We start from the raw sequence: 25,861 nt of genomic DNA on the forward strand, positions 1-25,861 counted from the left end.
TTATCTTCTTCGTTTTTTTCCACTCTCTCCTGTTCTCCACTGCGAACCCAGAGTGAGTGATTCATGCATCTACATATACAGCTGTGCCAGGATTCAATTACTAATTAATTGTTCATTTGAATCCCAGCACGTGAACTAATTTGTGTAATCCCCATGCCCACATACTAATACACATTTTATCTGCATGTGAAGTGACTGTGCAATCCCCGGGCCTGAATACAACTATACACTTTAAATCACTCGTGCTACATAAACCACATTATACCCCCTGCACCAATACATACACAGCAACAATCACATAAAACATAAAACACAAAACTACGCACAGGGGCGGGGCACCCCACCACAATAATACATTTAAAAAAGTGTTGTGCTTTTAACAGACATTTGAGTTCCTGTTCACGTTTTGTAAAAACATTATACATATGATTTTAAATGTTATTAATATTAAAGATAAACTTGTATGCAGTGTGGTCTTCATGTACAATGTTTTGGACGGACCCCTTCTCAGGACCTTGGCCATATGAAATATTGTTCCTCCCTTAAATAGTAGCTGCATGAACAACAACTCCTATTAGTAACCCGTCAGACTCAGGTGTGACTTCTGTTAACCAGCGGCTTGATTGTTCAAACTCGAAGTTCAAAAACTCAGGACTGGGTGCAGGACTAGTGTGAGTAGACCATGTGTTTAACATTGCAAACCAGAACATGACTGTTTCTCTACATAGTGTAATAAAGTCATTCAAGGGCACTATATAAGCTTGAGGATGGAAAGAGCTTTATGCCCTGTGAATGCACTGTACAACCACTAGAGGTTTTGGCCTCACTACAAGGGAGTCAGGAAGAAACTACATTGCCCAGAAGGCCACAGGGTTTGGCTTGATGGCCCAGTTAATTGATTTATTGTTGGCAGCTGGACTTAATGACAAGCCCTTTAAAAAAGGTAGAGGTTCAACCCGTCTGGGTGAGGTGTATGGAAGAAGGGCACATGTGTGTGGATCTGCAGAGAAAAAAAAAACAAAAAATAACAAAACATGTTGTTACAGAAATTAAGTTTAATATTTTTTTTTTTTTGTTATGGGTAAACAGCTAGCTGTCCCGTGGTTAGACAGGGCTTCCTTATAAAAGTTAAGTTAGCACTCCTTGCCGGAGTTAGGCTTTTGTTTTATTTGTTTGTTTTGTTATAGTGAATTAAAATAAATAAATAAAGAACACCAAGAGTGTTGTTGAACGGCAACTCGAGTCTCCTACCTGTGGTTTACTACACCTTGGGGTCACATCATCACAAAAGAAACACATATCAATTCAGCAGTCTGTTTATGGAGTGCAATATGCCATTATTTTATTCATTTGGTTAGCCTCAACAAAGTTAGCAAATTCTCAATTGTAAACCTCACATATCATCTCAGCCAATCAAGTTCCGAGTAGAGGGTTCATTATCCTATGGCAGATGCCCTCTAAAACTACCAGGACATTAAAATCTTGAAACTTGTTCAAACTGCAATATAAATTTAATGCAGCCTTAGCAAGCCAAATGGAATGCCATTCCATTCAGATGCAGTACCAGCACTTGTATAAGGCCACAAAAACATCAAACAAATGGGTGGTTAGAGGAGTTTTCCTAGTAATACAGGTGATGAGCTGCAAGTGGAACTGAAGGTCTGCTGGAGAAATGGTGAGAAAATGTAGCGTGTGTTCTACACCAAGTTTCAGACATACTAAGGGCACATACATTACACTATGTAACACAATTTTTGTTCCTGGGTAGTAAGTGTTATTTCCTAATTGCTTATGCCTCAAAAGTATAGAAAATGGCTATTATTCCCCACAAACTTTGCTTTTGTGACCAGGACAGTGATATTTTGAAATGTACCTATTTCCAATGAGAAAACGGGCGAATTTGTGTCTTTTCGTTCACATAAAGTCAGAAAAAAACAACATATGAATCCAAATTAACATGTATTTATACTAAAGTAATACAAAAATGACTACAAAAGATTTAGAAGTGAGTAGTTTTTCGAGATTTACGATTATACTGTAAATCACTTTCACGACTCAGCCCCCAAATGTAGTCTCCCATCATGTTCTCGTTATACTGTCCTTGGTAGCGGCGTTCAAAGTCCAGTATATCCTGGTGGAAGCGCTCGCCTTGCTCCTCCGAGTACGCTCCCATGTTCTCCTTGAATTTATCAAGATGAGCATCAAGGATATGGACTTTGCGGGACATCCTACAGCCCATTGTGCCGTAGTTCTTCACCAGAGTCTCAACCAGCTCCACATAGTTTTCAGCCTTGTGATTGCCCAGGAAGCCCCGAACCACTGCGACAAAGCTGTTCCAAGCCACTTTCTCCTTACTAGTGAGCTTCTTGGGGAATTCATTGCACTCCAGGATCTTCTTTATCTGTGGTCCGATGAAGACACCGGCTTTGACCTTTGCCTCAGACAGCTTAGGGAAGAAGTCTTGAAGGTACTTGAAGGCTGCCGACTCCTTATCTAGAGCTCTGACAAATTGTTTCATAAGGCCCAATTTGATGTGCAGTGGTGGCATCAGCACCTTCCGGGGGTCCACCAGTGGCTCCCACTTGACGTTGTTCCTCCCCACAGAGAACTCGGTCCGCTGTGGCCAGTCCTGTACTACTGTGGTAGTGCGACTTGGTGTCCCTGCTGTCCCAAAGGCAAAGATAGCAGGGAAACTTGGTAAAACCGCCTTGGAGACCCATCAGGAATGCCACCATTTTGAAGTCTCCTATGACCTTGATGCCATCTCAGAAAAATGCAGATATGTATCCACTTAGGCAGCTGGAACTAAACTGAACTGATGGGCTTAAGGCCCCTGTATTTATACTACTATTTATATTACTGGAAAGTTCTAGAAGTTACTCCAAGTTTACTCAGCACTGAATCTATCTGGAATGTTCTGGAAAATAGGTAAATTTCAAAATATCACTGTCCTGGTCACAAAAGCAAAGTTTGTGGGGAATAATAGCCATTTTATATACTTTTGAGGCATAAGCAATTAGGAAATAACACTTACTACCCAGGAACAAAAAAAAAAAAAAAAAAAATTGTTACACAGTGTTATCACAACCTTTACAATCAATCATTACCATACCATTACCATAGGATATGTCACAATACACTACAGCTTTTGATTTCCATAGTGTATGTAATGAAACCAGTTTCGATTGAAAATAATAATAATTCCATCATTATGGCAAGTAGACAACCGCAGAAGAGAGCCAAGTAATAAGCAAATATGTCTATATTCATTCAAGTATCTAATAAAAAAAAAAAAAAATGTTCTAAGGTTGTTTGTTTTATAAAGCAGTGGTGTATAATAGCGATGATTTGTTTTAAAGTTTTTTGACTCAAAGTTAAACATTTCAAATTCTAAAATAAACGACTCGACAGGCTTCATCTTCATCGTTCATCATACACTAGACTTAAAAATAATTTATCTCTTATAAATCCACCCACAACGGCTTTCAAATCTATGGTCAGCGATTATTTGTGTCTTTTAAAATGCATGATTAACAGTAAAATACAAGCTGGTATGCAGCTGCTTTTCATTTTATAATTAGTGGTAGAGTGCAAAAGGGAAATGTTACCATACCTGGCTGATTTTCTTAAGGGACACACCTTACAAATTATTTATTTTTTGTTGTTCAAGGAATTCTGTTGTTAGTGTCTGTGTTATACCGCACCCCTGTCCCCTTACTTGTCTGAATAACTGCAAAAAGAACTACATATGTTGAAGTTATAACATGCTCGTAAAAAGGACCGAACAAACAGCATCACAGAGATTTTTGTTTTGGTATTTGAGGACATTTTTAATAAATAATGTGAAAAAACATGTTTAGGATTATTTGATCCTCAGTATGCAAAATTATGGCCAACGATAAAGAAGTTGCCTTTTACATGAAAATAATGAAAACAACAATGTTAAATTCCCTTAGTACTGTAATTCCTGGCTATGTAACCATTTAAACAGTTTTAACTACATTTTAGTACAAAACTATGTTTGCTGTGTGGCACTCCAAATGTTCATCTGCACAGACAAATGTTCATCTGCACATTAGTACAGTTTTTTTTTTGTTGTCTAAGTCCTGGAGTGTTATCATCCTCAAATGAACAGAGAAGTCTCTGCTTCCAGATGGTAGATGGCATCATCTTAAACTCAAAAAGGACAAATGGATCCATATACCTTTTGGAACTTAGAAGTGAGATGTTTCGAATTTTCGAAATACATTTGAAGAAGTCCTATGAAACGAAGGCAATCTCCAGGTGGGCCTCATTTTATCTTTTCAAATTCCTTCCATTGCCATCAGCTTATCATTTCAATTACAACACCATGATAATAACAAGACTTTCTCGTCGTACTTTATTGTTCAGTAAGACAAAAAGGTTAATAGATACAATGGTTTAAAATAAAGTTTAGTGATTGTGCTTTTAAAACCATGGAAGAAAAAAACAAACAAACAGTGCATTACAAAAAAATAAAATATACAAATTAAACTTTCCCTAAGTGACGCTTGCTTGGGGTGGTTGAACATTTGAACAATTGTACAACAATGATAAAATAAAAACAAGGAAGACATTTTAAGTACCACAACAAGTTACAAAAAAAGATGATATATATTTACAATATGGGCCACCCCAATATGCTTGTAGCTAATTTTATTACAGTAATACATGACTGTAAGGGTTTTCGAAAGGGATTGACAAAAACAATTCCCTACATAATAGTCGGTGTGTAAACTATTACCCCATATTGCATTGAAACCGAAACAGTACCACTAGATTATTTTCTTTTACTGTACTTTCTTTTAACTGGGCATCACAATCCCAGTCAAATTAAAACAAAACATTTTTTTTTTTTTTTATATATAAATTGGTCAGTTTAACAAGTTGAAAAGAAACATAATTTACATAATTTGATTGCACCAAACATTGTATCTGGCATTAACTATCAGGACTAATTGTTTTTTTTCCTTGCTGTTCACTTTTCTCTTCAGCTTTCTGCTCCCTGTGGAGAGTAAACACATTTGAGTTTTAATGCAATGTATTTAATAAAAAAAAAATAATAAAAAAAAAACAACTCAAAACTTGCTAATTGGAAGTACACTCAAGGATCATGACTTTTTTGACCAACAATTTAATTTACAATCACTTGTCACTATAACACAGTGATGTATTGTCGAAAGGTCAGTTCAAAATATTTCAGCTCAGCCGATAGGGTTTTGATTTAAAGTTGCAAGAAGATAAAGTGGTGAAGAAAATGCCACGGCTTTCATTCCAAGACTAGAATGATGTATAGATAAGTCTAGGCAGCTTAACACGGGCAGATAATAAAAGAGAAGTGTCACCTTGGTACAGATTGATCAAGGCCTTTGAATAAGAATGTTTGCCTCCATTTAAAAATAAATAAATAAATAAATAAAAGGTTGCACAACATTTTTCATTCCTTTCATGCCAAACTGGTTCCTAAAACTTGAAAAACTCAGGAATATTTTGGTGCCAGTGCAGCTGAAGTGGATGGCATGCATCAATAAGATATTTCTTAGGTCACCCCCCCTACAAATTAGTAATCAAAATGGTAATTTTTGCAATTTTCATATATGGTTTCACTGCGCTCATGGGTTTCACAGCTCTTCTTTTACACACTTCTAACCTGGAAACCCTTTTCCATCACATATGGTTTATGTATGATCACCAACAGATGGATGAAACATCTTCTAGAACTCGGTTCACTTGAGCTGGAATTACCCTTTGGTCTCCATAAATGAACCTTGCATGATGCATGTTATAAGTTTTGCAGCATGTTATATGTTGTGGGTTTTTTTTGCAAAAAGTACTAATTACAATATCTTGTTCTCTTGTGCTTAGAGACCTAAGATGGGATGCAAGACTATAAAGGAAGAATCTACCTCTAGCTCATCATCTTCTTGCTCAAAGGTTCCCAATCCTTGCAATCCGGCGTCTGAAGGATTCCTTCGTCCTGCAGTAGTCTGATCCGCTCGTCGTCTCCCCCCAGAACCCCTTGATGACATGGAACTGGAGGAACTGGGATCTCTGGGATTGTGTGCTGTGGGAAATGTGGGCCTGTTGTATGGCAGGATATCCTCAGGTCCTATACATTGATAAATAAGAATCTTAGCAAGAATTACATGCGTTCAACCTACACCAGTTCTAAATGATCATGGCAATTCCTGATCATTCAAAATGTAACTGCGCTGACATATGCCTCTCTTGATGCACTGGAGCACTTTCTTTTTGACTGTTTCAGCTAGATTACATTTATAAAGGCCCTTGTTGAAACACAGTCTATATAGTTACCTTAGAATCTACGATTGAGCTTTGACTTAAAATATTGCTCAATCATGCACTTATAGTATTAGGGGAACCATTAACATTAAAGAAAAACAAAGACTGGTTATAAAAATATCAGGTATTTAATTTACAGACTTTTAGTACAAATAGTTCTTTAAAAAAAACAAAAAGAAAACATTTTTAATTAACACTTTCCAAAAAGCTTTGATAAATGTCCACCGTGTCTCTCATTAGTTCCTTTGAAAAGAGGTGGTAAATTAAAAAAACTTTTTTAGTTTTTTGTATTCTGTATAAAATTAATAATTCTGTGCCCAATTATTTTACCTCTGATTATTTTACAAAGATTTCCCACTCAGCTCAGGAGAACTGAAGTTTCAGTGTGTGTCCTTCGATTCAACGGCCAAGCCAATTTCCTGTTTTTACACCCAGGAACTCGAGAGCGAATGTCAGGACAAAAGGCCAGTCTTGCAGGTGTCTGCTTGAGCTTATTGGGTGCCTGGCCAGTAGCGTCCGCTGTAGTGCGATGAGGAAACATAGCTCCCTCTGGAATCCCCAGCGAAGACTGTCAACTTGGCACAGCCAGGACATGAACCTGTGCTCACCACACGGTCATGCAAGTAAGCCACTCGGGGACCCTATAAACCTTAGACTTTTAATACTTTTTTACCTGGGTGCTGACGAGCCTTGCCTAGCGTGCCCTCGTGCCTTGCCGCCCTGCTTCCTCGTGATTTGCTTTCCCTCTGCCGTTCCTGGGACTCTCTGCATTCTGTTGAGCTTGTACGCCCATCTGAGTGCTGCCTGGGGTAGTTTCCACCTCTCCTCTCTGCTGACCGGTCAACCCTTTGCTCTGCAGATGCCAGTTTGGATGACATCATAGGCCGCCCTTCCAATAGAGATTTTGTCAGGTGGGTGGGGGACTTAATAGCAGGGGGAGGCAATGGGGGAGGGGGCAGGTCTGTGAACATAATACAGTACATGTTAGCTTCTTAACTCCAGATAAATGGGTAAACATTTAAAGAAAAAAGGTACCATGGAACTAGTTTGAATTGTCCTTCAGGGATGGGCATAAAACCAGTTTTAGCCATTCCAGGTTTTACTGTGAGCTACATATAAGCTTGATACCTATATCTTATTAAGCGCATCGTAAAACCTGAAATATTTATCATTTATTGTGATTGAGTGGTGCTTGTGTACAAAAAAAAAGAAAATATCTGCTTATTGACAACCTAAAAAATGCACAAACACCAAAAAACTTTGGAAAGTGATATTCAGTATAAAATAAATGCATCTTTAAACAACACACCTATTTTACACTTAACTTTGGAAGTGATCTCTATCTCTAGAGCTGAGCTCGACAGTCATCACTGCCCTATTGGAGCCAACAGCTGATTTAATGCATTTCACAGTTTTTCTCTCTCCGAATAACAAGTAATAGCAAAATTACTTGTGTATTACTCGTACTCAGAAAAAAGGCCATACTTGTTATATTTACTCGTTTGTACTTGTATTCGGGCTCACCCCTTGTATCCAGAGACAGACAAACTAGATGGAACAATATCTCCTGACCTGTACCTCTGGCACAAGTACAGTGAAAAGGCTCAGCTGAAGCCAGCAAACTGAACTTTTTAAACAAATAAAAGGAGTTTGTCTCCATACTATAGGTACTCATTAAGCATCACAGTGTCCTGGTAAATAATAACAAGGAAAACTTTTTTTTAATGATGCTGTATTTTATTTGCTTGTCATTAAATGTGTATTACAAACAAAATAAATAGTAATTCTTTCGGTTTTTTTTTTTTTTTTTTTACTAATGGAACTTATTATCACTGCAATAATATTGGTATAGAAAGAGTGTGGTTGTAATAGGGGAATTAGCAGTGTAGGATATGAAAACTGTCAGGAACCTGCAACTTGTACTTTTAATAGGTGCTCAATTTATGGATTTTGGCAGCCTTGTTAAGGCTATCCTTGAGAGCCAGATGTAAAACAAGAAAGTCAGCAAGGGTTCCCTGGAAAACAAAGCTAAATTACTCTGTGGGGGAGCCATAAATGTAAAATTGCTTATAAAGAACAAGATTTACAGGGTTTGCTGCCCCTGCTCATCATCCACCACAGCACATGGATTAAAACAGAAGCTGTAATAACGAAAGGGTCAAGACTGGCTTGCCTGGGCATATGCCAGAAGGCCCAGGTGCACTGTGTTACACCAGTATTTAATGTTGTCTAATATCAGTTTGAAAATGGCCAATGCCCCCCACCCCATGACACATCATAAATAAAAGTAAAGTTAAACACAGAAATCTAACTGTACTATAGTATATATTATACTGTAATTTCCCCTACAGGTCGTGTGTTTGTTTATTAATTTATTTATTTATTTATGCAAGTAAATGCAACTGGTAATTTGCATCTGATTTAGTAACTAAGAGAGAAAAAAAAATCTGACTTATTTATGAGAGCTTTTAAATTTATATATGCAAGATTGTCCAGTCACTTGTTAATTGCACTCCCTTTGGACTTGCACACTGTATTCATTGTATTCATTTAAACTTGAAGCTCAGAAGTAAGGGTTGCTAATAGGTGAAGAAGAAAAACAATTCCAGAAACAAACGTAGCCTTCAGTATAGTGTGGCACCAGTGCTGTGTGGGTGTTTCATAGTATCACGTGATAATAGTATTTATTTATTTATGTATTTATTTATGGTCACAGTGATGCGTAACACGTAATAGTGGTGAATGCGAGTTATTTGACTTGAGTGACCTTTTCCATAATGTGCCCCCCCAAAACAACTTGGTGCCCCCCCCTCCGTAGTGCACACTCTGCTGCCGGGCCTGAGGCCTTCACAGGAAACAAATGATCAAAGTTCACCCTTCTCAATGTAAACGGTCTTCTCTTAGTTTAAAAACCTGAACAAGTGAGGATTGTCCACATCTTTGATGCTGTACAAAAATAAATACAATACTCAAAACAACACTGAGCAAAATGTCACGCTGTCTTATCCAGAAGTATATCGGGGTCTGAGACACTATGTACTTCTAACAAGCCAATTCACTGTCATCCTTACCTTCTGTGTAAACATCTTTACGCAGATGCCCAGGTGGGTGCTTCTGTTTTTTGGCAGGTCGTGTTTTCTGAATGACAGCAGCACTCATGTTGCTGTCTGTAGAGACAGGACTCGTGGGTCTATGACTGCTGGGGTTCATATAGTGTCTGCGGCCTGCACATGTGAAGAGGTTATAAAAAAAAAAAAAAAAAAAAAAAACACATACAAATGTTTTAACTGCAATCCCACAAAACACAACATTACTGTAGGTCTGCTACTTGCTTGGCAGTTTACCTAGGCAAGCCATGAGCTCCTGTTTGCATATTCATGGTTTAGCCATCAACACAGTCTGATCTTGATACAAGTGCCTTTACAATTAGCGCCCCACTGAACAAAAGATGAGGTATCCCATGTTGCACACTTACATTTACACTGTTGTACAGATAAAAATAGCGACTTTAATGTGCTACCTGCTGTTTAAAAACTCTCAACATTAACAATCTACAGAGCTGCTTGTAGGACTGAAAGACTAATCCAGGCTTGGGAGTTGGAATTTATAAACTGTATTCTATGCATGCAAGCCTAGTGAGCAGCTGTCAATCAGTGTACAGAATCTTGGCAAGTGTGTTATTCCTGTTCACATTTCTGGTCAGCCTTCCTTTGCTTGTACACAACTCACAAAACACAAATGTACCTCTAGCAGCATCCGGCATTGAATATTTGGCTACTTTGAGGCCAGCATACTCCGCTGCAGCTGCGACTGCCTGAGCAAAGTCTGCGTCGGTGAAGAATGAGCCGTCCGAAGAACTGACAGCACTGGACCTCCCGCTAGAAGCGTTGTCTTCCTCAGAGGCTGATCCCCAACCGTTGATCATGGAGCCTGTTACAGAGCTCTCCAGGTCTCCCACGCTGGAGGCAGGAGTCTGCTCCAACCCTCGCAGCAGCAGCCTCCTTGTGTGCATCCTGGCGACCTCAACATCTGCCTCGTCTGCATCTTCGTCAGGGGCATCTGTGTCCATATCCGATACTAGGGGTCCAGATAAGTAACCGTATGTGTGTGGTGGAGAGATGGGCCTTGGAGGAGGTGGAGAGCTGACTGGATGGCGCCTGAAAGGGTAATTCAAAGATCACACCATTGGTTGCTTTACCTTATGTAAACTCTCATCTTGTCCAGTGTGTTTACAGTCCTGGAAGGAAGTTCATTCATAGCTTTAACTTGAATCCTGTTTGCCTCTATGTCACTCTGTGAGCCATAAAGACATGTCCCTGCTACTAACTGCAGCAATAGTAGGTTTTAAATTACAACTTCAAATGTGTGTTTTATTATACATGTAACATTTTACAGGAAACAAATATTTAAGCACGGACTAAAAAGATATGGGCCACTACATTAGTATAATGTAGGTACCTTCAGGGGGGTAGCATAGAAACTATTACAGTTAATGGCAGTATTGAAGTAGACTGCTATAATTAGACTTGAAGTTTAAAAGGGAAAATTTCAAAGCAATAGGCTATACAGACCATATGTTAATCAGTGTACATAAATAGGGCACATTAAGATGTATAAACAATGATTGAGATTTCCTACATGTTGTGCATTTTACAAACATTCTCAACATTATTTAGTTAAAATCAGTTAACCCTAAAATATTTAAATAAATAAAAATGTACTTTGGAATAGCCAAGGTTTAACAGGTCTGCCAGTGTTTCGATACAGCACCTAAATATCCAGCATTATTAAAAGAGTTTTAATGGGTCTACTCCAGTTTAGGTTCCGCATGAACTCAGGAGGATAACCTATGCTAACACACCATTGTATACCACAGGGCTCACAAACAGCATACCTCCTGTCATGCTGATGCTGTATGTGGGCCATTTCCTCCTGGCATTCCTGTAGCATGGGCTGCAGCTCCTCTAGTGGGGAGGGGGTGAGTGTGGCAGTTGACTGGTGGCTGTAGGACACGGCTGCTGGGGATGAGGCAGCCCCCCTGATAGGTGGAGTGGGACCCCTCTCAATCTCCTCCTCTTCGTCCTCCTCCTCATCATCTTCCTCAAGCTCGTCCTGCAGGTACATTCTGGATGGGGGCACGGGGCACTGCATTTCTGGGTCATAGCTGGGAGAATTAAAGCAATACCACACATTAGAACATAGTTTTCAGTTAAGTATCTACTATAGAGGATAATCCACCATTTTTTAATAGATTTATACAGTATTTTATAGTTGATTTCCTTCATGAATTTTTTTTTTAGTATACATTCACAGCTGAGACTTCAATCCAGCTACTAATTCAGGCTTAATTACTATGTATGAGCAGCATATTTTATTATATTCTTCATTACTTTCCAGATAATTGATTTATCTGTAGATAGGAAAAACCGTATTTTGTAGCTTGTAGTTATTCTCAGAATACTCAGCCACACATATTGTATAAATATATTTAGTTTTACAGGGCATCCATACTAAAATCTTAATAATGCATTCAGCTAGTTACCTGTCTTCCATTGAAATAGTGTACTCTTCATTGCTTCTACATGGCGGTGGGTTGGCAGGAGGTGGAGGAAGCAAGTCTGCCCAGTTCATCGTAGTCTGTTTTGGAATTTTTGGAGTTCGGGATTTCTTGTGACCTTGACTCCCTTTTGATTTCACACAGAAAACAACATATATTATTACTACTAATTGATATTAACTATGCGTGTATTTGAAACTGAAAATAAACGTTATTTCAACATTATGGCTCACATTGGGCTGATGTCAATATTTATAGGGCTTAATTCAAACTCCCTATAAAATGTATTTTATTTGAATGAATGTGTTGAATTAAACAGGGCATTCAGTGGACGAATGTTCAAAATGCTGAACTTTTTTTGAGAAACGTGATAATAAACAGTTTAAAGGGCTACAGAACACCCTGTAATGTTTACAACAAAGGCATTGTTTTACCTTTGCTGTATATTTGTTGTAAACACTAGTTATCATTTCCCTTTAAGTAGATGGTAAATACTGAATACATGCATTTGTAACATAGTGCTTAGTTATGAACTTTTGTCTTAATTTGTATGTATATATGTTTGAATGTATACTGTATATACAGTAAATGCCTATACACAGCATAGTGTGTTTATTTATTTACTTACCTGAAGTGTTGCTGCCTCTATCTGAACTGTTGTACGAGCCAGCTGTGCTCTGATCATGCGACTGGTTGTATGGGATTGTGGCGGGCATACTTGTGTCAGTAACACGATAATCTGAAAGGAATTACAATGCACATTTACAGTTTTATTATATTGTAATAACAATTAAATATTGGAGTATTAAATACAGCTACAACAGTCCTTCAAGGTGTAATTTATATTCCCATACCACCGCAAGTAGAAACAGCTGTAGCATGTCTCTTTGACTGAGAGACTGACGTAATGGCTATGTTTAACTGGGTAGGAAGCTGTTGTCCCTAATATCTACAGAAGAAGAATGTAGAAACAGACCGACAATAAATTATATTTTAGTGTAAAATGAACATAATTGTGGGGCACCACAACTTTAATACACACAAACAAACTCAACACATACAAATAAATATTTTATTGTTCTTTGGATGCAAATTCTTAAACTATTCAGAGAACAATTTTGACTTTAACAGTACACATAACCGTGGCATGGAAAAGATTAAAGGTTCTCTGCTAGAAAGTTCAAAGTAGAAACAGATGAAACCAATCACTGGTCTGAGGAACCACTGACATAAAATTACTGTATTTGCAATCCAGCTGTCACTCACTGACATGAATTACCAGCTTTGTTAATAGCTACTCTATGAAGTCTTCAAGCTATCCTTATTTCAAAACCACACACATACCAGAAATGCTGTTTAAACATTCAATATGGTAAAGGTTTTCTTTAGCTAGCAGTTAATTCAAGACAAAATGCAAACACATTACACAGTAGACTGGTAGACTTGTGGAAAATATACAGTACATATGGTGTTAGTAACTGAATATGAAAATAAATGCAGGGGATATCTTCTATGCTAAACCTAAATATATACAAAGACAGAAAACCCTTTTATATTCTTCACTTTCTAATACTGTTCTGGTGATGTTTGATTGGTGCTCATTAAAGGTGTAAAAGCAAAGATTCTCAAAAAATAGGTAATGCTAGCCATTTATGTAATTGGCATACATAGAACCAAAAAAATAAAAGTCAGATTGCAAAAGCTTGTTTAAAATGCTTGACAATTGAGTGTTTTAAAATGGAATAACGTGTGTAGCAATCAGTTGAGACGCTGTTCCGTTCTGGAATCATTTGCAACCAGGACGCCTTCAATCTTTACTTACCTTTATTTAATTTATTTTGTTCCATGATGTTGTACTGCAAGGCTGGGAGATCCTGCTTTTGCTGGATGGATGGCTTCCAGTGTTTCTCGTTCATTTCCGTATTGCCACTGTTGATGTTGTTTCCAATGCTGGATTGGATTAACTGGGTCGTGGCATAAGGCGTTGGCTGTCCTGCTGGGTTGACAAAGCGCCCGTCCTTCAGGTTGGGGCTGTTGAATGTCTTCATTTCATTGATTTTGTTGCTCAGGTCCACATCTCCATAGACTCCAGAGTCAGGCATCATCAGGTTGGTCTGTTTGCTATCCAGCTGGTTGTTGTAATTTGCAATACAATCAGCTGAACAAAAGAAAACACCATGTTTAAAAACAAAATAACTTACCAATCACTTTACAAGATATTCTTTTTTTCAATGCTAGGAAATTTATAGATATTGTAACATTTTTTTTTCAACAATGTATTGATGTATTTTTGGTATACAAGGTTTCCACAGAATTGCTGACATTAACTTGTACAAAGGGAGAGAATGGAATAAAGAGGCAATTTCCCAAATCATTTTCTGTTACTCTCATCAGTAAGGTTTACAGTGCCATCTGGAGACAGAATGGCATCTGTTCTCACTCCTTATTCCTGATGACGTGGCAATCATTTTGTGTCACCAATACAGAAATATTTCTCCAAAATAATTTAACACAGAATGGTAAAAGCATTAGGTAAGGCATTAAAGTATGAATTTTAAAACTGCATGTTACTGGTATAGCAACCACCTAGCTGTGCGTTAACTTTACAATAGCACACATCTCAAAGTGTCATATTTTGATTATAAAATGGCCTGCTCCATAAGGAAAACCTGAGTAAGAAAGCTATTTAAATGTAATGCCTTTTTATTAAGTGTATAACTACACAGCACACGAGTAATTATTTATTGTTTGTTTTATTTATTTATTTATTTATTTATTTTTACTAAGAAACACAAGGATCTCAATAAGGTTGTAAAACAATAATAATACACATTGTGGTTTTCAACAATAAACAGTACATTTAAATCATAATCCAACAAATACAAAATCCGCACAGGGCCGGGCTGTACCCCACCACAATGTCTCTATCAGCTGTATTTATACAGGGAATGCTATTAGGAACCATGTTCTGAAATGTCAAAACACACAAGAAAACCCCTTCCTTAAAGTTTCTACAACCTGCAAAAGGTATTGTAGCTTATTGTTTAGAATATATTGAATATCCATTCCAATATCTATATCCATTCAGTCACAATGGGTTATAGTAATTGTTGGGGTTGTCAATCTGTAGTAAAGGTACAACATAACGTTTCTCAAACAGTAAGCTGCCAACCAAGCACCAAAAATCAGCTATTTAACAGTGACTGAAACTACCTTACAAAAAGGAGATTCAGCTTTTAAGTAAAATATAATACACATGGTATAATTAGGGCTTCTGATTTTCAGTTTTAACCGATAAAACCCGAAAAACTGTGAAAATGGTTTATCTATTCACGTTGACTTTACCCTTTTCCGATTAAAAAAAATAAAACCTACTACAAATATAATAATAAATACATTTCCCAGTGCTGCTGGGCAATGTCCTGCCTTCCTGACTTGCACCTATCATTGATTCGTTCTCAATACTTTAAACCCGCACCAACTACTGAATGACAGCACAATCCTACATTTCTATTGGAGACTCTGCTTGCGAGATTTAAAACAAGATTACAAATCAGGATGGAGGCTTGCTAGCACTATTTAAAGCTGTATTACAGTTAAGATACAGAGGATTTAAAACAGAATTGTGGCGTAATGTACAAAAATGCATACACACAAAAACCCCAGAAGAATGTGCCCGTGATCATGGGGATTTCGCTGTGGAAGACAGCAAAGGAAAGAAGGTATAACTTAAGTGTGCAAGTACGGTCGAGTTACTATACATATTTTGACACACACACACACAAAAAAACGCTCAAGCATTTTGGAAAGTAACCGAAAACACGAATTTCATACAGTATATCAAAAACAAAAGCCCCGAAAAAAACAATTTACATAAAATTCGAAAATAGCTAAAAATAAGCACCGAAAAATACATTTAATAAAACCTGAAAAACAGAAGCACTAGGTATAATATATTGCAGGTGTTTCTGGTTGTTTGTCCAACATCAGTAGATCTATCCTAGAAACTGTTTTAATTGCTGTGCTGATTTTTCTTCCTTACCTGGGCGACTGTAGGTCGCGAGGTTGCTGTCACTGTTTCCATTGCCTGATGTACAACAGTTCATGCTGCAGTCATTGTGGTTTGAGCAAGTGTTGGGCCAGGTATCTGCAAGCCACGGCTGTGCAGCAGGCTCACCAATGTTCAGCAAACCAGGTCTAGAGGATACAATACAGAAGTCATTAGCATTTAAATCTGGTTTCTAAATTCAATTTTGAATGAATACTTAGCCTCTTGCTTTGATATTGTGTTTAACCTTTCCCTAGATAAAAATGAGTTTTGCAAGTTAGGGAGATACTTTGAGTATAAAATTTATTTTTAAGGTATAATAATGCAAAATACAATGAAAATGTTTCAAATATATATCATTTTTAAATCAGAATGAACTGTGGTTATTTTGCCTTTTTCAATACCGAAGATAGCGGAAGTTTTAATCCCAGAGAGCAACATAAAAAAAACGCCTGCTATGTAGTTAAATTGTAACACTAAATGATGAGATAATGCAAGGCAGTTAATATGGGGAATAAGGGATCTATATAATATATTATAAAAAACATGTTTATATACAAAATGCATCCTGTTCTTTACTTTCGGTGCAATATTATTATTTCTAAAAATTTGATCTATTTGCGGTCCATTGTCGGACTGGGTCCGACATTGCAATTATTCCTCACAGGTCCTTTGTCGGACTGGGTCCGACATCATTATAGCAACGCAATAAACGGGTGTTTAGTCGTTTTTTCTCCGGAAAAAGCCGAGAAAACCATTCAATTGCCGAGTGGTAGCGACAGGAGCCGAGACAAGTCGGAAAAAAAAAAAAAAAAAAAAAAAAAGGCGTATTTCATGAATAGTCATACATGGTATCAGGTATCAGATAATGGGCGTCCATAATAAACAAGCTGGCTAAGTGCGTCAGCGCACTGAGACTATCATGGACATTTGCAGAGCTTTTTTCAGATGTTATAGTAATAAAATAATGACTTTGATCGCATTATTGAGGAGTTTGGTGATAAAACGAGTGATCTGGAGATGATCGATCGGTATGTACGACTATTATTATTATTATTATTTATTTCTTACACAGCTGAACGCTATAGCAAACAAAAGGCTGGGGAGGGGCTGGAGATGCCTAGTGTGTGCTTTGTTGATATGCAGGGCCATTTAAACCCGTTTGACTGTGAAAAAAAATACTTTTAAACAGCGCGTATAAAATTAACTGCGCGTGTGAAAATTAATTATTCCTGGCGTGCCTGACGCGCGATTAATAAATGGACCGCAAAGGGTTAAACTCCACCTGGAGCTCAATCCTCCCATTTAAGGCCCTTTAAATCACTGGCTGTAATTATTTTGCTGTCCTTAGCATTTTTTCACAAATTGTGCTGATGAACATGTCTTTTCATTTGCCGCATCCAGAAGGATGTGATCCATCTTTATCTTCATAAATGGCAGAAGAAAATTACTTTAAACACATTTGGCATCAGCTATTTTTTTAAATCAAAGCTCTGGTGTTAGCATTTAATGAACACAGCATTGTTTCTTCCTGATTCCCTGTCAGGATGGGCTATTCTCTCTGCATTTCTTTGCATTGTGGGCTGTTCTGTCTGAGTTTTGAGCTCCCATGTGCAAAATTCAACCCCAGTCAGTCTTATACAGTAAACTGTATTAAGTAGCATGTTGTGGAATGTATTTGTCCTTTGTGGTATTTACTTTACTTAACCAGGTAGATGCTTACATGAAGGTTCTTTCCAAGAAGAAAGGCACTACGGAAAGCTGGGTTTGAAGTTGCAATACAAAATGATACATATAAAAAGCAAGATTATGAGGAAGAGTTCAAAAACAAAAACACCTTACCCTAATTAAAACTCCTCCACTCATAGCAAAGATACACAACATATAGTACACAATAATAAGTAAATTCAAAGTTGTAAGGCTCCCCCAGGATCTGAGAAGAGCATATCACTGCATTCAACATAAGATTTACTAAAATATTGCATTCCCTTTTCATCAATTAAATGTAGCAGGCGTTATTCGCACATATTTTTAAATCTTAAAACATTACCTTCCTCCACTGCTTACAGCTTCTCCTCCTCTCTGATAGGTCACTAAACCATTTGGAAAGAAACATGTATTAAAATACACATAATGGAAATTAATAGGAACATTTCTGGTACACAGTACAACCATGATTAGGTCTCCAAGTATAAAACACAGGCATTTGAAGAAGCAGACACCACATGTTAAGCAGGCTTGTATTTCACTGTCAGTGTAGTGGTACATTTATGCACACAAACATATATTTATACTTCACACATTTTTTCTTCTGGAACATGGTACATTTAAATGAGACTATCAGGGCAGGGAAGATGCTAAGAAGCTTATCCATGCTGTAAATTCTGATGGATTCTGGTGCTATGCATTTTTTTTAAGTAGGGAACATGTGGAATTGGCAGCTAAATTGTCCTCTTTCAAGTAGCTCTAAGCTGGTGGTCTGTAAAGGAGAGATAACTGCCACCTTAATTACAAATTTTGGATTAAAATGTAACAGACAGTTGCAGTTTTCTTATTTTCTAACCCAAACAGAAAGTTAAAAGCCTGTCTGCCTGCTTAGAGGAGTTTTCCAGACTTCTGATAACATCTCACAAAAGCCATGATGTATTTTTCTACTGAAATGTGTCACCTGAATAGAACTGAAATGCTTAAAAAAAATATATATATATATATATAAATTATATATATATATATATATATATATATATATATATATATAAAAAACAGCACAAAATAAATTAAATATTGTATTCTACAAATATATATCTGGAATTAATACTATCTGAGAACTTGATATTTCCTGCATCCCTGTTCTTTAACTCCACACAAAAAAATAAAATAAAACCTCAACAGCTGCGGCAACAAAACTGTGATCAGTAAACCATCAGAAAGTACTGGCATAATCTTTAAACAAAATAAATCCTGTTCGGAAATCAAGTAAACTGGATGTTAATCTGCTCCCAGGTGTAATGCACTGTCAACTGTCAGCTGTGCATGTTTATTATAGTAATTAAGGCATTGCAGTCTCAATTAAAATGTTTTAAAAACAAACTACCCCAGTCATGTACCTGCACTCTATATACCCCCAATGTAGAACTCATTAACACATGTACAGTACTAGCTATGGTACGCGGCCTTCACTTCTGTGAACAAATCTTTCACAGTAAGCCAGCACTATCTATCAATAACAAATTTAATGTATTATAAACTATAGCGGTCTCTGCTTCCTACACAACTATTGATAAAACCAGTATTTGAGTACAAGGAACTTTACCCATGCACATATTTTTGTCATTATAACACTGTCAACTGTTAAGCTTATCCTACTGAATGATGACAAAATATAGCACACTACGATTGGTTCAAGACTCTTGGCTGCCATTATCCTAAGTAAATTAAATCACTGCTGCCAGACTCCAGTAAGAGACAAATACTCCTAGATCAGTTAATATTATATATAATGCTGATTTCCCTGTGAATTATATTAGCAAACCACAGTGTGCTTCTTTTGCTTTAATTATAATTAAACAACATCTATTTGTGAAGACTGATCAATTTTGCTGTGAAATACCAGGAAGCCCTGTGAAATATGACTTTTACATTTAGATAGCTATTGACAGAAATCTTGTGAAACCTTTACACCAGTTAAACAAACAATGAAGACACATAAAGGTATACATATCTACTGTACCTGTTGGTGTGAAGGTAAAAGATGGAACTGAAAAAAAAAAAAAGATACTAGTTATTGAGCAGAAGGTATATAGCACTGTTTTAATACCAAATTAGGCCTCTTTATTAATATATAAAATATAAAACAAATCAATAATTTCTATATCTACACACACACACACACACACAAAGATACACTTGCATCTTTAGTGTTGCAGATATCTTGCTCCTCCAGCCAGACAACCACGCATAAATATTGTAGTTTGGTTCTGGGAGTTTTATATTATTTGAAATTAAAAAGCCTGAATTATATTGTTTTACACTGGTATTTTTTTGTACAGGTCCATTCTATCAAACAACTGCTTATCAGTAATACTCAATGTACAGCTTTTATTGGGCTGTAAAAACATTTTCTTTGAATCGTTTGGCCAATTTCTGCCTTTTAACATACTGTACTTCTCCACAGTGGGACACTTTGATCGCAACAACCTAACAGCACATCCTGCCGAGAGGTGAGACTTAGAGCAGCTGCGATTTCACCCACAAATCAAGTCTGTCGATGCCTACTGCTTCTGGTTAAGCAATATCATAGCACTATTGAATACATGGCTATTTCATCACAACCACGTAATGAAATAAAGCCCCTGCATTACAGTAGTTCAGTGTGCTGGAGACTCTGGTAATGTTACAGAAGAGACTGGGCTTAGTGCACTTTACCGTCCCAATCCCAAACTGCACCACCATATAAATATGAAATCCTTTGTAAAAAATAGATTGAAAAACAACAACTCCAGGGACATACATCCTCAGCAAAAGCAATAAATACAAAATTATAGGCATCAGTAATATTAAAAAGGTGATCACTATGATGTATTGTGAGTTTGGCATACAGACAGAAGGACAGATGCCTCCATATACCCATAGATTCTGAAACTCTTGATAACAAGATAATGCATGCGTTATTTATAACTATAAAACACCTAAACATACAATATACAGTAAAACTAAAAAAAATCAACTAGTACAATTCTGTTGACAAACCTTTTGATGAAAAATCTCCAAAAAACAACAGTTATTTGAACTGAAGGTGGAGCTCTATAGTACTGTATGTGGAATATTGTATCAAACAACACTCTGGCATGGTTCTGTTCGCACAGCAGTAATGAAATGTAGGCGCAGGTAGTGTAAGTTAATAAAGAAGGCATGCCTGTCCGAAGTCACACGACATCCTGATTAGTGCAAGCTTAACCTTGGGTTACTTGTATAAATGAGCTTGCATTCATCCTAAATGAAGTAAATCATGTATGATTTACTGTATGTATTAGCTGGCATTGAAAGATTTTCGATCAAATTATTATTATTATTATTATTACTATTATTTGCTGCTTCATTTTATTATCACCACTTAACCTTGGGGAAAAAAAAACACACATGACCTTGGGAGTGCACATCCAATTCATACACTGTCCTTCAAGTGCTGCAAAACAATCTCTATCAACCAAATGCTATTGTGCTATCTTCCATGTACTTCTTTTCATGCTACAACCACAATTTATCACGATGTATAACAAGAAAAAAAAAAGAAACACTTCTATGGTTTCTATTCTCTCTGAAAACTGGGGGTCCTGTTGCAACCATTCATTCAGTGACTAGAAGTTCACAACTTTTCAAATGGAACTAAAGAACAGATACATACAGGTCAATCTGAATAAAATATGTGCAGACATCCATCTATTGTAAACACCCACAGAAGATTAGCTGTGCTATGTGTGGGAGCGGCACTTCAACAGCTGTAAAGCCTGAAGCAAGGCATTAAAAAGACATAATTACAGTTTTAATAAAGCTCTGCTAACTTGCTAACAGTAGTCAGATTCACTGTGGAGTTTGTAAGTCAGCCCATACTGAAGAAATACAATGCACAGTATCCCTTTGTATCTCACCACCACTCAGATATACACATACACATTTGGAAGCATAGGTTTCTAGGTCCATATACTTTTTTATTAGAGAGACAGTGACAATTACAATTGACCTCAAAACTAACCTGAACACAATTATACCTGGGCCTCTCTCAAGCGTAGACAGAAAATTACTGTATGCTGAATTGAGTGGTGGTTTGGTGATGTAGGTTCATGTTCACTGAGGGCCAAACATTTCAGTTGTGAAAGGCAAGTGAAAGAGACTGTGATGCCGACTAAGTATGACTGAATATGTTACTTTAAAACAGTTTACAGTAAATGTACATTATGTTTCCTGATAAACAGAAACCTATTAAAAACAATATCAATAGTTAACAAATGAAATGTATTTATTTTCTTTCCACCACTACATTAATGAATTCCAACCTAATTTTGTATCCTTAAACATGCACACTATAAATGAGAAAGACGCTTAGAGATTTTTATTGAGCTGGCACCCAATTCTCTATAATATTTGATCAACGAATGAGCCGACATGGTCGATCCCAGTGGAAAACTACGCATGCCCTGATCTCTTTCTCCTGCTGATGAGGATGTCACTCAGCAGTTAATTTAGAAGACACACTTGTATTTTTGTGATTTATATACTGTATGACACTGGCAGAATGTATGCCAAGATCAACTGAAGTCATTTGCATTATCACAATATACAAATCTTCTCTCAATAGCCTACAGGACATTCTCGGTTTAGCATTTTTTCTTTTGTTGAAAACAAGACAACGAAGAATGTTTTCCAAAACAAATAAAACTATTCATTTCACAATTCCTTAGGTTTCTTTGTACTACTGATGTGCGTTCCAAATTCAAATGACCAAACAGGCTAGCTTTTATTGAAGTTCAGTAGGTACATTTTCTGCAATTTATGCACAGTTAAAACGGCCAAAGCCTAACTGGTTTAGCTTGACAAAAGTGTCAGGAATCCTTTGAGATGCTAAAGCAAAGTCTGCAATGGTAAAAATATTTACCTTTCCTTATCCCTGCATAACTGCTACTGAGGCCACTCCTTTTCTTCCTATGTCGGTACAGCCAGATGCTAAAAACCATCAAGATAATCCAGCAGGCTGCTCCAATCCCAGCAATAAACGCAGGCTGCTTTACCACGTCGGATATCTGCTGTGATAGAGTACTGACAGACTCTTCAGTATTGGCAGTGATTCTTCCTGAGGAGTCTAATGATCAAGAGGGGAGAGAGAAGACAGAACAAGTTAAATGTGAATCTTTAAATCATCGTCCACAAAAAAAAAAAAACATTGGCAGTCTTTATCAGGACAATGAAGGGGGTGGTCAGTTCAGGACTAAGGTACACTTACAGAGATTTGAAGGGACATTCTCATGGGGTATGCCAGCACAATGCTGGACTGTAGTGAGTGCCAATGTTCCCCACCTTACATGAACACTAAATTCACAAAAAGTAAAAAGCAAAGCAAATAAAGGCCCTTTTCTTTTTTTTTTAAATAAACAAAACTGTTTAAATCAGTAAGACATGGTTTGACAGTTAGCTATAACATTTCATAAGTAACTTGAACTCTGCAACTGTTTAAGAGCTGAAAACAATTACAAAAGTCTAATTAAGCAAATTATCAGTTCACTTAAGAAATTGAGAGCTCAGTTGGAATGAAAACCAGCAGACACAGGGGGTCCCCAGGACCAGGGTTGGGAAACACTGGTTTAGGGGATGTTGATCCCAACCAGTATAGAGAGGGTTTCGTAGTGTAATAGGTTCCTGGAGCGGGACACCTTTTGTGGCAAACTTTTATTTTTAGCTTTGTTTTGTTTTCTTTATTAAATCTGACACTAAGGCTACCATTGCTGGTACCCTAGTGGCAGTACCTGTGTGTTTATTAAATCTGTGCACATGTGCGGCATGTCAACACCCAATGCTCTGTGTTATTATTCAGTGACGACCCAGGCAGGTAACATCCTCATTACACATGGCCACGGTCAAACAGGGTTTTCTTTAGTTTTCCAGTTTCATGTTTAAAAATGGACGGAAACCAAAAGATCAAAGAACACACAACAATGCTTTCCCCCCAAGCAAAGATGTCTTTTGTTTCCAGATAGAAAGCAATACCGAAGATGGTTAAGAATTAATTACATTATTAATCACCTCTGCTGTCACTACAATGCTATTTTGTAACTCAGCTACACTTTTTAAATTTTGTATAATGACTGTTTTTTTTTTTTACATATCCAACACAGTGTTGGTAGATTGATTTTGCTGTGAATGATCGACATGATAATCCTGAGGTATAATGTTACTGAGGTATTCACTGAGCTTAAAATTCTGGAAGCTTTCACCAGAATAACAAAAAACTAAAATAATGAATAAAAACAAAAAGACCTAGCAACTAAACATGATTCAAATACATACTCTCTGATATATTATACTCATCGTTAAATAAACACTTGACATGTCATGTTAATAACTATCTGATTATGAATCAACAGTGCTCCCACACTGCCTTTTCAAATCTTCGTTACTTCATTTTACCTGATCAGCTACCTTAAGGTATATGTAATATAGTCTGTATATGTAATATACAAACTAGTGTTTTAGCATTTTATTAATATTTTAAATCAAACATGAAATCATCTGTCTAGAGCTGTCTTATGGAAAGCAACCAATATGGCCCCACTGCGAATATCCAGATAGGAAAAGAGAAGGGCTGGGTAAACAGTGTGACGAATGTATTATAATTCCTCTCTATATTTCACTGTATTTTCTCAATGGGGGAGCAAACTAGCAACAAATGCTTTGGATTTACTTCAGAAGGATTTTAAACTACATTCGGTGTGTTCATTCTCCCTCTTTTATCACATTATAGGCCCAGGCAGCTTTTTCTTTTTCCTGTAAGATTTGAAAAACACTTAGGTTTAGAAATAAATGTAAAATAACAGCACCCCTACTGTGGACCTAAAACAGCTTATAATGCATCCAGTCTTAAAACGAAATGCTGGAAGTGTAAAATGTGAATGCACAGATGGAATGCTATGCCAGATTTTCTTTTCATTATGGTTTTAATTTATTAGAAGTATACTTCAATTTGAATTTATATTTTTGTTTCTTATGAAAGGCGATGGATAAAACAGACGAGAGAGGAATGTATTCATGATATAGTACATACAGTCATAGTGTGGACTATACACTACCTTCTACAAAGCAGTCTTGTGTTCTACCAACAAACACCATGTCTTGTCAGACTAGGTGCTTTTGTTTAAATATTAAAATGGTTTAAGGTGTTTTACATTATAAATATACTGTATATCATATTACACAAAATATAAATCAATTTTAGAGAATTTTACTGAGAGTGAACAAATCTGAAATTGGTGAAGCATAACTTAATTTTGAATGCAAGGCAACAGAAAATATTTGGTCAGTTTAACATCCCCTTACAAAAAAAGTATTAGTAAAAAGTACTTTGGATGCAGTGACTTTCCAGTACTACAAAATAACCATAAAGATTCTACAGCAAGAATCTAATTTAGTGTCACTGCTTTGTGTAATGGTTATTCTAAAGCAGTAACCAGCTACATTGCTAATTTGCTTTCATATACAGCGTAGTCTTAAATCCAGAGTCAACATGTGACCAAAAGCACTATTCTCCCAGCTCATCAAGTTGGTACGAGGAAAGTTATTTGTCTAGAATAAATACAATCCACTAATGAAACCCCACATCATGTCTTATTTTCATTGTTTTTCCAAAAGAAAAAATATATATTTATATATCAGCCCTGAGGCACACAGGTGATGTGCTGTCACAACACTTACAAGATAAGCCCAGTAGGCAGAAGAATTTTTAATTTGAGAAATTTTAGTAATATTCTCAGGCGCATCACATCTATATTAAAAAAAAATGTCTTGATTAAACTAATTTAGTTCCATTGTTGTTGTTACTGAGCAGAACTGCTTGCACAGGCAACAAATACAGAGGCAGAGAGACAGCGAGAGAGAGATTTTTATTTTTATTATTGAATAATAAACATTTTTATCGTAAGCTAGTTCATAACACATTATACTGGGGTTCAGTATAACTTTTTTTTCCTACCAAAATACAACATAACCTTTAGTATACGGAATGCATTTACAAAATGCATTATCAGATTTATTAGCTTCTTCATAATATTTCTGTTTTGTTAATCTTAAATTTGCTGTATTTTCAGTAAGTATTGCATTCAGTTTACATGTTTTTTTTTAAATTGAATAATATGATATAAATGCAACTCTAAATACCACTGTTATAG

The 25,861-nt window shown here is 36.7% G+C and overlaps 1 protein-coding gene across 7 annotated transcripts in view; it reads right to left on the reverse strand.

Moving 5' to 3' along the window:
• Window positions 1-4,355: 4,355 nt before the first annotated feature.
• LOC117406858 (roundabout homolog 1-like) overlaps window positions 4,356-25,861 on the reverse strand; it is a 409,265-nt gene continuing 387,759 nt past the window's right edge. For 6 of the 7 annotated variants that reach the window (XM_059028687.1, XM_059028684.1, XM_059028685.1 and 3 more), the window contains 13 exons: window positions 22,582-22,785; window positions 19,660-19,686; window positions 17,980-18,022; window positions 15,924-16,078; window positions 13,704-14,039; window positions 12,510-12,620; window positions 11,867-12,008; window positions 11,219-11,488; window positions 10,069-10,481; window positions 9,396-9,548; window positions 6,998-7,285; window positions 5,928-6,130; window positions 4,356-5,026 (listed from right to left, as the gene is read on the reverse strand). In XM_059028687.1, the coding sequence (XP_058884670.1) occupies window positions 5,012-5,026; window positions 5,928-6,130; window positions 6,998-7,285; window positions 9,396-9,548; window positions 10,069-10,481; window positions 11,219-11,488; window positions 11,867-12,008; window positions 12,510-12,620; window positions 13,704-14,039; window positions 15,924-16,078; window positions 17,980-18,022; window positions 19,660-19,686; window positions 22,582-22,785 (2,360 nt within the window). In that variant the 3' untranslated portion in view covers window positions 4,356-5,011. The remainder of the gene's footprint in view (window positions 5,027-5,927; window positions 6,131-6,997; window positions 7,286-9,395; window positions 9,549-10,068; window positions 10,482-11,218; window positions 11,489-11,866; window positions 12,009-12,509; window positions 12,621-13,703; window positions 14,040-15,923; window positions 16,079-17,979; window positions 18,023-19,659; window positions 19,687-22,581; window positions 22,786-25,861) is intronic. The other variant, XM_059028686.1, reaches the window with a different exon arrangement.

Source organism: Acipenser ruthenus, chromosome 8 (assembly GCF_902713425.1).
Source record: "Acipenser ruthenus chromosome 8, fAciRut3.2 maternal haplotype, whole genome shotgun sequence".
Classification (NCBI taxonomy): domain Eukaryota; kingdom Metazoa; phylum Chordata; class Actinopteri; order Acipenseriformes; family Acipenseridae; genus Acipenser; species Acipenser ruthenus.